Source organism: Scyliorhinus canicula, chromosome 6 (genome assembly GCF_902713615.1).
Source record: "Scyliorhinus canicula chromosome 6, sScyCan1.1, whole genome shotgun sequence".
Taxonomy (NCBI): domain Eukaryota; kingdom Metazoa; phylum Chordata; class Chondrichthyes; order Carcharhiniformes; family Scyliorhinidae; genus Scyliorhinus; species Scyliorhinus canicula.
In genome coordinates, this window is record NC_052151.1 from 129,217,148 (window position 1) to 129,229,836 (window position 12,689).

Below are 12,689 nucleotides of genomic sequence, written 5' to 3' on the forward strand. Positions count from 1 at the left end.
CAGTCACACTCTCTTCAAGCCGTGGATTTATTTTAGATGGAAGAGAGGAGCTGTCACAAAATAAAACTTTTTATCTCCCCGGCTCTTCGCTGCCATCGCTTTCTTGGCGTTCTTTTCTTCCAAGTTATTTGGAAAGGCACAAAACCAGTGCAAAAATGAAATAGAACGAAGATGGGGAAATGGGAGGGGGGGGGGGGGGGGGGGAATTATGAAGCAAGGAAACAATATACGTAAACGGAGAGACAGCGACTGTGCCTAAATAGTTGTGCGGGGACGGGAGAGTGAAAAAGGAAATGTCTCAAAATGTCAGATTGAAAACAGGACTGTCCTTTAATTGTTGCATTGACCCTAACATTTTTAAATGTATCTAAAGGCATTAAAGAGCTTAGTTTGAAAGTTTCTGATAGGCTGGTGCATCAATCACTGTTATAGAGTCCACAGTACCTACAAGAATACTCCCAACACTCAAAGGACATGTGCGGTTTAGATTTCATCAACTGAAATGTTATTTTTCTAACTGCGACCGGCTTTTTATTTTCCATTGCACTTTGTGTGGACGGAGGAAGTTTGGACTTGTCCTTTGCTTCTTGGGGAGAAACTAAACTACCCTGTCATTCTGTCGAAGCAGAGATGGTCGAGCAATATTTCTGCCCCACTTCTGGAGTTTGGCGTGGACTGAAACTGAATGTTTGAGGGTTACTTTTACCGAGCGATGCCATGTCACCTTCCGATGGATGTGTTTCACTTCCTGGGCCGCCGATGTCACAGCTTCTCTCATCTCTCAGAAACCCCCTGTATCTGACCACAAGCACAAATAAAACCCTGTTTGTCTTCATTCCCTGCTGATCAAATTGGTCCAAAATAAAAACATGCCCATCTGTCAGGGGACTCTCCTCGCATCACGTTTAGCTTGGTGCGAAAAACAAACTGGTGGTTTTAGCGGATTCTTAAAATAGCCCAGTTATCATGTGTGCCGCTACCAAGGTCGGGATCGACTGCCTAGTTCATTGGATTGGTGGCCTGGGCGAACTTTCTCTCGGTCCCGCTCCAGAAAGACGCTGCACATTTGCTTTGAATTAAGTTTACAACAAGAGTGTGTGTGTGTGTGTGGGGGGGGGGGGGGGGGGGGTACAAATGTGTCCGTGTCCAAAGAGTTTAGGAAACATGCTACGTTTGTTTTCAGAGTTCTGTGTTCGGCTCAGCAGCCTGAAGCGGTGTTGACCCCCCCCCCCCCCGCCCCCGGGCCACTCTGTGAACTTTGTTGAAAGTTTATTGACTTTTGCTGTCAATGAAGTTGGTGGGGCTGGCTGCGCAGTGCGCCTGCGCCGTGCCGGGATTTCTCGCAGGACTCGGTTGAAATAGGAGGTGGTTCGAGGGGTCTGGAGGAGTTAGTCTGTGCTCGGCATCTGCTACCCCACACCCGGCGAAGCTGTGCCGTGCGAGGAGCGGGGACACGGCCCCCCGATCGCTGTGGCCTTGCCCACCCCACCAGCCACCCTCGCCGCCCGCAGCGCCAACCCGGAGCTCAGAGCATGCCAACTTGGGGATGCGCTTGTACCACAGCCGCCGCCACCTCCACCTCTGCCATTAGTTCGAGCGAGAAAGCGGCGACACTTGCAGCAGCCGAGGAGGAGATCCCCGGCTCAGGTAACCAGCCCGACCTTTCCTACTCGCGACTCGAAGTCAGGGGGAGCTGGGAGCTAACTTGTTGCAGCGACCGCCAGGAGACTCAGAAACTTGCTTCACAGTGCGCACTGTTAATTAGACAAACAGGATTAGATTTCCATTTGTCTCTCTCTATATATATATTATATTATATACATATACTATATATATCAATAATAAACAGTGGCCCTCCTGACCCGGGCGGTTCCGGGTAATCGAGATTCACTTTGTGACATGTTCCACTTTCTATTCTGTGTTTTGTGTGAACATTTCGGTGTTTGGGAATGTTCCTGTACACGGAGCTGGGTGAATGTTCCTGTACACGGAGCTGGGTGAATGTTCCTGTACACGGAGCTGGGGGAATGTTCCTGTACACAGTGCCGGGAATGTTCCTGTACACGGAGCTGGGGGAATGTTCCTGTACACGGAGCTGGGGGAATGTTCCTGTACATGGAGCAAGAGGAATGTTCCTGTACACGGAGCTGGGGGAATGTCACTGTACATGGAGGTGGGGGAATGTTACTGTACACGGAGCTGGGAGAATGTTCCTGTATACTGAGCTGGGGGAATGTTCCTGTACACGGAGCTGCGGGAATGTTCCTGTACACGGGCTGGGGGGAATGTTACTGTACACGGAGCTGGGGGAATGTTCCTGTATACAGAGCTGGGGGAATGTTCCTGTACACGGAGCTGCGGGAATGTTCCTGTATACGGAGCTGGGGGAATGTTCCTGTACACGGAGCTGGGGGGAATGTTGCTGTACACGGAGCTTGGGGAATATCACTGTACATGGAGCTGGGAGAATGTTCCTGCACACGGAGCTGGGGGAATGTTACTGTACACGGAGCTGGGAGAATGTTCCTGCACACGGAGCTGGGGGAATGTCACTGTACACGGAGCTGGGGGAATATTACTGTACACGGAGCTGGGGGAATGTTCCTGTACACGGAGCTGGGGGAATGTTCCTGCACACGGAGCTGGGGGAATGTTCCTGTACACGGAGCTGGGAGAATGTTCCTGCACACGGAGCTGGGGGAATGTTCCTGTACACGGAGCTGGGGGAATATCACTGTACACAGAGCTGGGGGAATGTTACTGTACACGGAGCTGGGGGGATGTCACTGTACACGGAGCTGGGGGAATGTCACTGTACACGGAGCTGGGGGAATGTTCCTGTACATGGAGCTGGGGGAATGTTCCTGTACACGGAGCTGGGGGAATGTTACTGTACACGGAGCTGGGAGAATGTTCCTGTACACTGAGCTGGGGGAATGTTCCTGTACACGGAGCTGGGGGAATGTTCCTGTACACTGAGCTGGGGGAATGTTCCTGTACACAGAGCTGGGGGGATGTTACTGTACACGGAGCTGGGGGGATGTCACTGTACACGGAGCTGGGGGAATGTTCCTGTACATGGAGCTGGGGGAATGTTCCTGTACACGGAGCTGGGGGGGGGGGGGGGGATATCACTGTACACAGAGCTGGGGGAATGTTCCTGTACACGGAGCTGGGGGATGTTCCTGCGCGCAGAGCTGGGGGAATGTTCCTGCACACAGAGCTGGGGGAAAGTTGCTGTACACGGAGCTGGGGGGGGGGGGGGGAGAATGTTTCTGTACACAGAGTTGGGGGAATGTTCCTGTACACGGAGCTGGGGGGGGGGGGGGGGGGGATGTTCCTGCGCGCAGAGCTGGGGGAATGTTCCTGCACACAGAGTTGGGGGAATGTTCCTGTACACGGAGCTGGGGGGGAATGTTACTGTACACGGAGCTGGGGGGATGTTCCTGTACACGAATCTGGGGGGAATGTTACTGTACACGGAGCTGGGGGAATGTTCCTGTACAGGGAGCAAGGGGAATGTTCCTGTACACGGAACTGTGGGAATGATTATTGGGAAGCTGGCTGAGCTGGAACTCAGCATAAAGCAGACATGAACAGAGACAAGGGCGCTCCTCCCAGACGGCAGTGTAGCAGCCGAGCAGCACCCCCGGTATGTCCAGCAGGAGGGAATCTACCCCACCCCGCCTGACGGCAATCTCTGGACACATCATCGAATCCATGGAGCCGCGGTTCCCTGGGCGCTGAGTTGCTTTCGGTTGGAGATTCCCTTGGCATCTTTTTTTGATGAGGATGCGGCCGGGTTTTGACAGTATTGCGATCCGAACACGTGCAGTGCCGTGGTTGCACCAAGTGCCGCAGCTCTAGTCCACCTGGAACCACTGTCCATCCCACAACCTGTGTAAAATTATTGAAAGGATTGGTAATGAATTATTGAACCATTGAACCCCCCCCCCCCCCCCCCCCCCCCCCCACCACCACCACCACCATCGCTATTTGGGAGTGAAATGTGTTTCTTTGATTTTTAACCCAACTCGTTCAAATGCAAAGGCTGTTTCTGCATTCGGAACCCATACAACCTCCCAACAGTGGAGCGGTTTCGCTGTACATTGAGTCGGGCTATTGTGTTGTTCCCAGCTGTTTCCGACGCAGGGTATAGTTTACCCCTATTAATTTTAATGGGATACCTTTAATAAGCGGCTCCAGGGCGGTTAATGAGACTGTTATTAACAGGGTTAAACAGGCGGAGTACCATTTATTCCCAAACTTCCTTTGCTTTATTTTTACAAACTCGAAGCATTTCGACCTGCGATTTCAGTCGAGCCGTTAACAATAAAATAAATACATCGAAAAAGAAAACAGAGAAGCGAAACAGAATTGAATTCTGTAAAATTACAAGTGATTCCTTTTTATTTGTTAAATGTCGTTTTTAATGAGTATCGCTTGTACCCGATGGTGTAAACGTGTCCAGCCACAGCCACTGGTCAAAGCACACATGGGATTTTAGTATTGTGCGTGTTTAAAGCTTCAACACCAGAGTCCGACTATCACTACCATCTTATCAGGCTGTGTGATCTTTCACTCTTTTATTCTGGAGGTCAAATACTGATTTTTATGAAAGGCCCCAAATATTAAATTTATTTTTAAAATGAAGCGTGTTAGTCGAGTGGGGAGTTTCTCGGAGCTCTGTATGCTCACACGCGGCTGCCTATTCCTTCACCCAGAAGCACATTGCAATGGGTGAAGTATCGGGAAATATATCAGCGAAATCTCTCCCTGCCCGATTTTTGGACGGGAAACAGTTTACTGCTGAAATCTGGCCAACTGCTCTCCTTCGTCCTATCCACAATGGATTAAAAGATTTCCCAAACGCACTCCCCTCGCCCTTATTTAAAAACCAAGTCATCCATATTGAGACTGTTTGTTTGTCTTAGTCGGTGTATTAATCAACAGTGCCCGCTGAAAGGGGGGCTCTGAGCTCTTCGCTTCTCCAAACAGTTGGACTTGATGGTGATATTGTGTTAATCCGATGAATAATGATGCCCTGGAATTATTTGGGACATTGGGTTAAAAGCAAACACTGATTGATATCTCGCAGCGCGCCCAGCATTCCCATATTGCTGCGTTCAATGGAGAAGTGCTTTCTGCTGGGGCTGACCCTGCGGGAGAGACTTGGCCTGAATCTCAGAGGAGACGGGCAGCTCCACACTGCTCTTATATCAGTAAAGCGGGACGGACGGAATAAGTAGCGAAGGGGGAGAGATTCTAGGCAGATGCAACCTTTCAAGTTTATGATCCGATTTTGTCGAGTAAATTTATCTCGGCGGAATTAAGTTTGTTTCGATAGGATGTCAGGGTACAAGTGGCCTGTTCTCAATTCCTCAGCAACGAACCTTTTCTTTCGAAAATTAAAGAGAGGTGGGTGTGTTATTGCCATCGAGGCGAGATAGCGCGCCACTTCCTGCTTAAACTGAAGATAAGGATCACTTTTCAGTTAGCCGGCGAGGTACCGTCTGCCCACAGACGAATTTTGCAGCAGAAAACTTAGACGAGGCCCTGCACTATTTCCAGCTGGCGGGGAATCTCTCGCTTTGCAGCCCGCGCTTTACACTCAGCCTGGAACTGTTTCTGAAGGTGTACAGGTGGGGAAATGTGGTCCTGGAGGGGCGGGAGACAACTCATCACATTTTTTAACACGCCTCCCTTTCCTTTACCTCCCCTCTCCTCATTCTTCATCCCATTGAACATTCCCAGAGCCATCTCTTCGGATCCATTCATCTTTCGAGCAGCTCACCAGCGAGCAGCTTGCAAAGCGCCGCTGTGGTCGGTGCATTGTCCATCCTATTAATATAGGTGTGTGTCATTCTGATCAATTAAAGACAAAGAGGGTCCTTTATTCCACAATTTGGCCTGAATAGAAGTAAAAGTGAAATCAGACATATAGTTGGGTCACGTTGATTAGATTTGCGACTGTAACGAGCAAAACCCAGTGCAATTAAAACACCTTTATGGGAGCAGGTGCTGAAGTAAATCACCCGTCCACCCTGTACTGAAAGGCCTGCTTTATTCGGCCTTATTGCTTGAACTCTCTGCACCATCTCTCAGTTTGTTATCTTTCGAGAGCTCAGTAAAAAGGAACAAATCATCTCGGCTATCCGGATGTTCAGTCAGGTCCAGCATTTCTGGAGCTCAATCACCCGAGTTACATTTGTTGTGGTTATTGGACCCTTTTCAAATGTTTTGGATTGAAAAGCAATTGTCGACGTTTCAGAAAATCTATTTTAAAATGTGACTAGATAATGATAAATAAGTTTGCTTGTTAGTGTTTTTAGAGTTCTGTAACTACACGGGTTTCGGATATTCATTGTGTGTTGATGCAATGAATATATAACTCAATTCACCGATTCCCCTGCAGCTCTCCCAAAGCACATTCTTTTGGAATTATTTTTTTTAAACGATTCAGTGTTGTTTAAAAAAAAATCCCTCTGCACCTTAATGAGAAGCTGCATTAAACGGTGTATTTGCAGGATTGTAATGCATTAGGACTTGGATACTGCTCACTCAAACGGCGAACAATGCATTATAATCGTAGTTCCTGTAAACGGTAGAAGTTATCTACTCGTTATCGTTTGCTCCCCCCCCCCCCCCCCCCCCCCCCGAGATTTAACTACTGGCCTCTCGTGGTTTGGTTGCACGATTAGCCACTATCTTCCGGGGTGGTCAGATTTTTTCTGTCACGGATTCATACCGTTGGCGAGATGTCTTCCCAGGGGCGCTGCTGAAATCACCTCAAGTGTTGGACTTTTCAATTGTTTGTGCATTTTTCAAACTTTCCATTAGTCTCACGGGCCGAGCTGCACTTTCCCCATATATAATACCCGTACATTTTAATACCCGTCTCTCTGTTGTTTCATTGATCACCAGTTTTCTCACCTGGGGTCATTTCTTTAAAAAAACGTTCCATTTACCCTTGAATCTGTAGTACTTTTAGTATATATATATACACACACACGCACACACACCGCATATCTGGTTTCAGTGGGAATTACACTTCCGATTGTATTTGTTGATGTAGGAGATATGAGAAGATATTCTTTCTATTGGCCCCAGAGACCGTACGCAAACGATATTAAACGCTAAGCCAATACACAATGTTCCCTGCCGCTTCTCTCCCCATTGCTCCAGATGTCAGTACGGCCCAATGAAGATAAATCAAACAGATTTCAGTTGCTTTGTAAAGAGTCATCAGTATCTGCACTAAACTATAAAATTTGATTTGAAAATGCTCCAATATGTCAAACGGGACACGCTAAGGTTAGACAATTTAAAGGCCAGCGATCCATTTTTCAGTTCTTTTGCTTACCCGTTTTCACACACACGACTGTACTGTAACAGATTAGTGGAGGCAGTATGATTTAAAAAAAGATACTTTAAATATGGATTTGTGTTTACATTCCAAGGCACAGCACAGAAAAGTTATCGATGGCCCTCACTCCCCCCATCCCAAAGGCTCTCCTTGAAATGTGATGTCATTTTTTGGAAAATAAATTGAGTAGAGATTATGATGCCGTTTGTCCTAATTAAAGCGAATATTAAATCACATTGAAGCCTAGAGTCGCGACATAGACTCGTACGGTTTGTGTGTTTTTTTTGTTTAATTGGCCATTTATGTTTGCTGGACAACATTCGATAAGGTGTAATGTTCGTGACATGCTCTAAATATTTGATTTAGTCCATGTAAATGATTGATGTGATACACCGTCGTTTGCCTCAATCCGGTTATACTTTTAATGCAACTAGAATTCCTGGCAGAGCACCTTTTCTTAGTTTGCAAATATTGCAACCCAGTCATGAAATCAAATAAGTCCTTTAATTTCCACCAATTACTGTTACTGTAAGAAGCAATGACATGGGATTGGTTTCGAGACTGAAGGATAGGTTAACATAATAGAACCTAATCAGCAGCTAATATAATTACACTGGCATAGCCCAGCACTGGAAGCTCTTTCATCGCACACACGCTGACAAATTACCCTGAGTGGCTGCACTGAGGGTTATCTGCCATGACTGGTGAGAGTTAAAGGGGATTTCTGGTGTGACTTTTCTTACCAACACTAATGGAAAGTCTCACCAATTAGCAAAGCCAATCTTAGCGAAATGTCACTGTGTTTTATTCCGGGTCATCGCAGAGGAATTCTACATGATGTCAGTTCGCTTGGTTTGTCAAGTGGTTTGAAATGATTTATACCGATTACTTCCCCCGACGCGCTCCTTTTCGACTTTTTCTTTCATGAAGTAAAATGTGAAATGGTCGCTAAGTGGCAGAGCGAACTGACCTTAACGGCTCTTTCACAAATGTCCCTTTAACAAAAAAAAACAAGAAAAGTGAACGCTAATTGCTGTTTTCCGAAAGTAAATCTCCAATAACTGATGGGATCTTTCTAATGATCCGATGTGAGTCAATTACTTCTGCGTCATGACCATAACCCAGTAATCCCTGGTGACCCCAGGACCACAACATGCTAATTAGTTGCCTCTCCCTTTATTTTCCCAAATATATAACGGGAACCGGTGAATCTTCCCGGATTCGCTTGCGCCAAGTGTCCGAGGTCAATATCTTAGAGTGAGAAGAGGAATGACATATTAGCACCTGTAATACACCGCAGTCCGCTCGGGATTCACAGCGGACTTTGGCCGTGAGTCAAGTAGTCAGGAATATTGAGGGGTAATTGATCGGGAATTAGGGATACAGTTCCCTGGTGGATGGGCCCGCTACAATGGCAAGGGGATTTCGATAATGTTACGAACTGTTGGTCAAATAGGGCCACAGCAGAAATGTGGCTCCTTTAAGGTCCCTTTGATGTGGAACTGCGGTTAAAGGTTACCCGACCCACTGTCACGTGACAGTGCTGGGACTATGTGCAGGTACTGGACATGAGAAAAAGGGATTAATAATATTTTAAAAGTGATATTTTTTTATCTTTGCCAATTGCATTTCCCCTTTATACCTGCAACATTGTTTTTCCCTATTTTAACAAGACAGAAGAGTTGTTGTTCAAATAGTACAATCCACCCTCTATACAGCAGCAACACTGGGAGAGATCAGGTAATCCCCGCTAATTATGAACAAGGAAGAACGACAACAGTCAATCTAATTGCCGAGGAACCTGTCCCTAATCTTTCGAACTGCTGTCACGTTGATCAATGGCTTTTGTTAAGGTGTAGTCCGTAAATGTATTAATTTGACCCCATGTTAAAAGCCTAGGGAGGGGGAACTTGCCCTCCGCCGTTCCCCACCAAGGGTTAATAAGTAATTTTGGAGGTTGTGGTGAGTGGGGGTGCCTTTTATTGGTACAGGTGCTTGTTCTGTGAGGCATGGAAAGCAATGGTTGCTCAGGAACAAGATGCAGGTTTGTTTTTGGAAAGTGTGTTTGCACTTTATTAATAAGACACCGTGTCGCGGGTCACTGGTCGCATTGTCACTTTCTAGAGATAGGTGTTTTGAAGTGGAATATCCCATTGTCATATTTGAGAATCAGTTGAACTTTTGCTAATAATGGACGTTACGTCGTCACTCACTGCATACCTTTCGCCTTTATACCAAGGTTTCTGCAAGTTGGCACGGTTTCCTGCAACGCAACTCGGCAACATGGGCAGTAAGACTATTCCGGCTCCAGTGCCTATTCATCCGTCGCTACAATTGGCGAACTATGCATTCCTCCAAGCTTCCAACGGCATCCCCACTCCTTCCGACCAGCTGCACAACCTGTATGGCTTCAGTACCCTCCACACTGTCCATCTGCACCAGTGGACCCTGGGTTATCCTCCAATGCCTTTGCCCCGCTCTTCCTTCTCCAAAGTACCCGCTGTTTCCGCGCTGGTGGACACTCGCTTTCAGCTGCCCACGATCCCCATCTTCCCGCACATTTTCCAACACAAACAAGAGTCGAGCGGCATTCCGAACAAGTCAAGGCCCAGGTTTGACTTCGCCAATTTGGCCATTGCGGCGACCCAAGAGGACCACCCTAAGCGCGGACAGACAGATGGACAGTACTCGCCCTCAGCCATTGGTTCCCTGCTGGATGCCACCAAGTTATCGCCGGAGAGGAAACCCACCAGGGGAAGACTGCCGTCCAAAACCAAAAAAGAATTTGTCTGTAAATTCTGCGGGAGGCACTTTACCAAATCGTACAATCTCTTAATACACGAACGGACCCACACCGACGAACGGCCCTACACGTGTGACATCTGCCACAAAGCATTTAGGAGGCAGGACCACCTCCGTGACCACAGGTAAGAGGAAAGTGTCTCAGCTCCCAGGCCCCCTGTACTGACCCACTCGCATTCCTTTCACTTTAACTTCGCTGTGTTAATGTTTGCTCCAGGACCCGGCTGTCTGGAGTCTCGACTCCAACTGCAGGGAAAGTGAATCTAATCCAGGAGAGTGACTGTGGGTTCGAGTGGCTCTCAACGAGCTGGGGCTGATATTTAAATCGTGCAATTGCTGTAAAAACATTCAGTTAAATGGTTTGTCCAGTGAGTCTATTATAGAGATGATCATGGTCCATAAGTAACTGCGACTTAGAAAATCCGAAGACAAATAATGCATTCTTTCTTTTTTACTCTCTTCAATTCAGATACATTCATTCCAAGGAAAAACCCTTCAAATGTCAAGAATGCGGGAAAGGATTTTGCCAGTCCAGAACATTAGCTGTTCACAAAACACTGCACGTGCAGGTAAAAGAGCTGAAAACGTCCAAAATAAAATGCTGAACGATGCACCGGCAAACTGAACTCAGAGTGCAACATTGAGGAACTCCCAGAATGCAGACACATTTAGAAATGTCACATTTAGAAGCAGCACAGACTATATCCATTCCGCTGCTGTTCTTTCCTCTTATTTTATTCCAATACAGATTTTCTGCGGGATTCTGCTATGGGACAAGACCTGTGTCGTTTTCTAATTCTGAGCAAAAAAAAATTAAATAAAAGCAACATGAAAACCCTTGAATGGGTAGATTGCCACTTGACTGGAAGGCGCTTTGAACTGTGTTCGCCCTCCTTGATGTACTCCGCCGGGAACGTGGAGTTGGAAGATGATGCTTTTAGTCTCTATGTTTAACAGGAATCTCCGCACAAGTGGCCGGCGTGTGGGCAGAATGTTTCATCACAGAAACAACCTGAAAACTCACCTCCTTCCTCACACTGACAGGAATCCTCACAACTGCCGCCAGTATGCCAAGCTTTTCCGGAGATACCGTGTGACCCGAGGCACCACAGCCTCGCCCACAGTCCCCCAAAACAACCCTGAACTCCAAAAGGCTGCAATGTGTGCACAGAGAGACCTGAGCTGAGTTTGTTAGGTCTGAATTTTCCCAAAGTTTTAGGGTATAGGGTGGAATAATGACAAAAACGCAGCTAGAAACCAAAGAGAGCGAGAGAATTGTGAAGACTTTGGGATATTTGAATGGACGAGGAACATCTTGACTGTGGATTGAGGGCCGCATTCACCTCTGGTGTCTGGGGATAGGATGACATGGATAATGTTGCCGTAGGGATCAGGAGCTGAGCCCCAACACTTCAGCTTTGTGAGGTGAAAAATGACCAGTGCAAACAGAAAAAATAAGCCATCAATAAACCGCGGCTGGGTGGAAACGTGCACTCCAGGCAGGACTGGCTGGCGAACTGCATTGAACTGAGTGCGAAACCCCGAGTGGCAGATTGTTCGCTAAGAAATAAAAGCAGAACAAAGGAACTCACAGTCATGCAATATAAAACACTCGAAACTACATTCCAATCGGCGGGTTTCAAAAAAACCAAATTGTTCTTTGTAAATGTTTTTGGCACTTTACGCTGTTTTTTTTTTAACTATTTCCATGTATCACTGGATTTCTAATCTTTTTAAACGAATAAATTGCCATTTTTGAGGCAGTGCGCTGACCATTCCTTTACTTCAATACAAAGAGGTTTTCCTTCACTTAAGGCGAGAGCGTCTTCCATGTCTGCCTTGGTCAGATAAACGCATCAAATACAGGAGATCTATTCCCAAATCTAAACTTCCCCTCTTTTCAGAGAGAACCACTGTTACATCTGGGCCGCAGGCTGTCACCTCCCCTCACACATTTCAGCTAGCTTTCTTCATACAAAACATTTAAAAATGTTAATGAATACTTGGGGGGTGGGGCAGGGGTGGTGAATAACTCTTACGCTTTACTTGCTGAAGGCCTCTGTGCTGGTCTGTGTCTGGGCTTCGGTTTACTGGCTGAAATGTACATCACGTGAAAGCAAAGGCTTTTTCTTCTTTCTCGCTGCAACCAGTTTCATGTCGCCCATCTCACGCTGGTCTGACTGGGCGGGAAGGGCCGAATGGCCATGGGTAGATCAGGGCGAGTGGGTGTACGAGGCACTAAAGTCTCCACTTCCGACAGTCTTTCCTTCTCATCTGCAAACGCACCGAGTACACAGGCTTTGAGCACCCATCGCTGACCTGAGCTTCAGAAAACCGCAGGCCACATGTGAATTTTTTTTTAAAATGCCCCTTTTGCTGTAATGTTTTATTTTCTATTTCAGCTTCGGTTTGAAAGAAAGTTCTCGTCCAACTGTTCCTGCCTCCTTTCCATTCATTTTAAAACAAAGCCACGTTTATTTTTGTTTACTGAAGCAGTTCAATTAGGCGAAACCAGACGCGT

General features: G+C 47.0%; 1 protein-coding gene across 1 annotated transcript; it reads left to right on the forward strand.

Annotated features, from left to right (window-relative positions):
- Positions 1-1,279: 1,279 nt before the first annotated feature.
- Positions 1,280-11,931, forward strand: osr1 (odd-skipped related transcription factor 1). Its single transcript, XM_038800136.1, is given in 6 exon segments — positions 1,280-1,647; positions 9,606-10,293; positions 10,638-10,737; positions 11,126-11,152; positions 11,154-11,255; positions 11,258-11,931. Coding segments are annotated over 6 exon segments (1,086 nt in total). The 5' UTR covers positions 1,280-1,532; the 3' UTR covers positions 11,312-11,931.
- Positions 11,932-12,689: the final 758 nt, after the last annotated feature.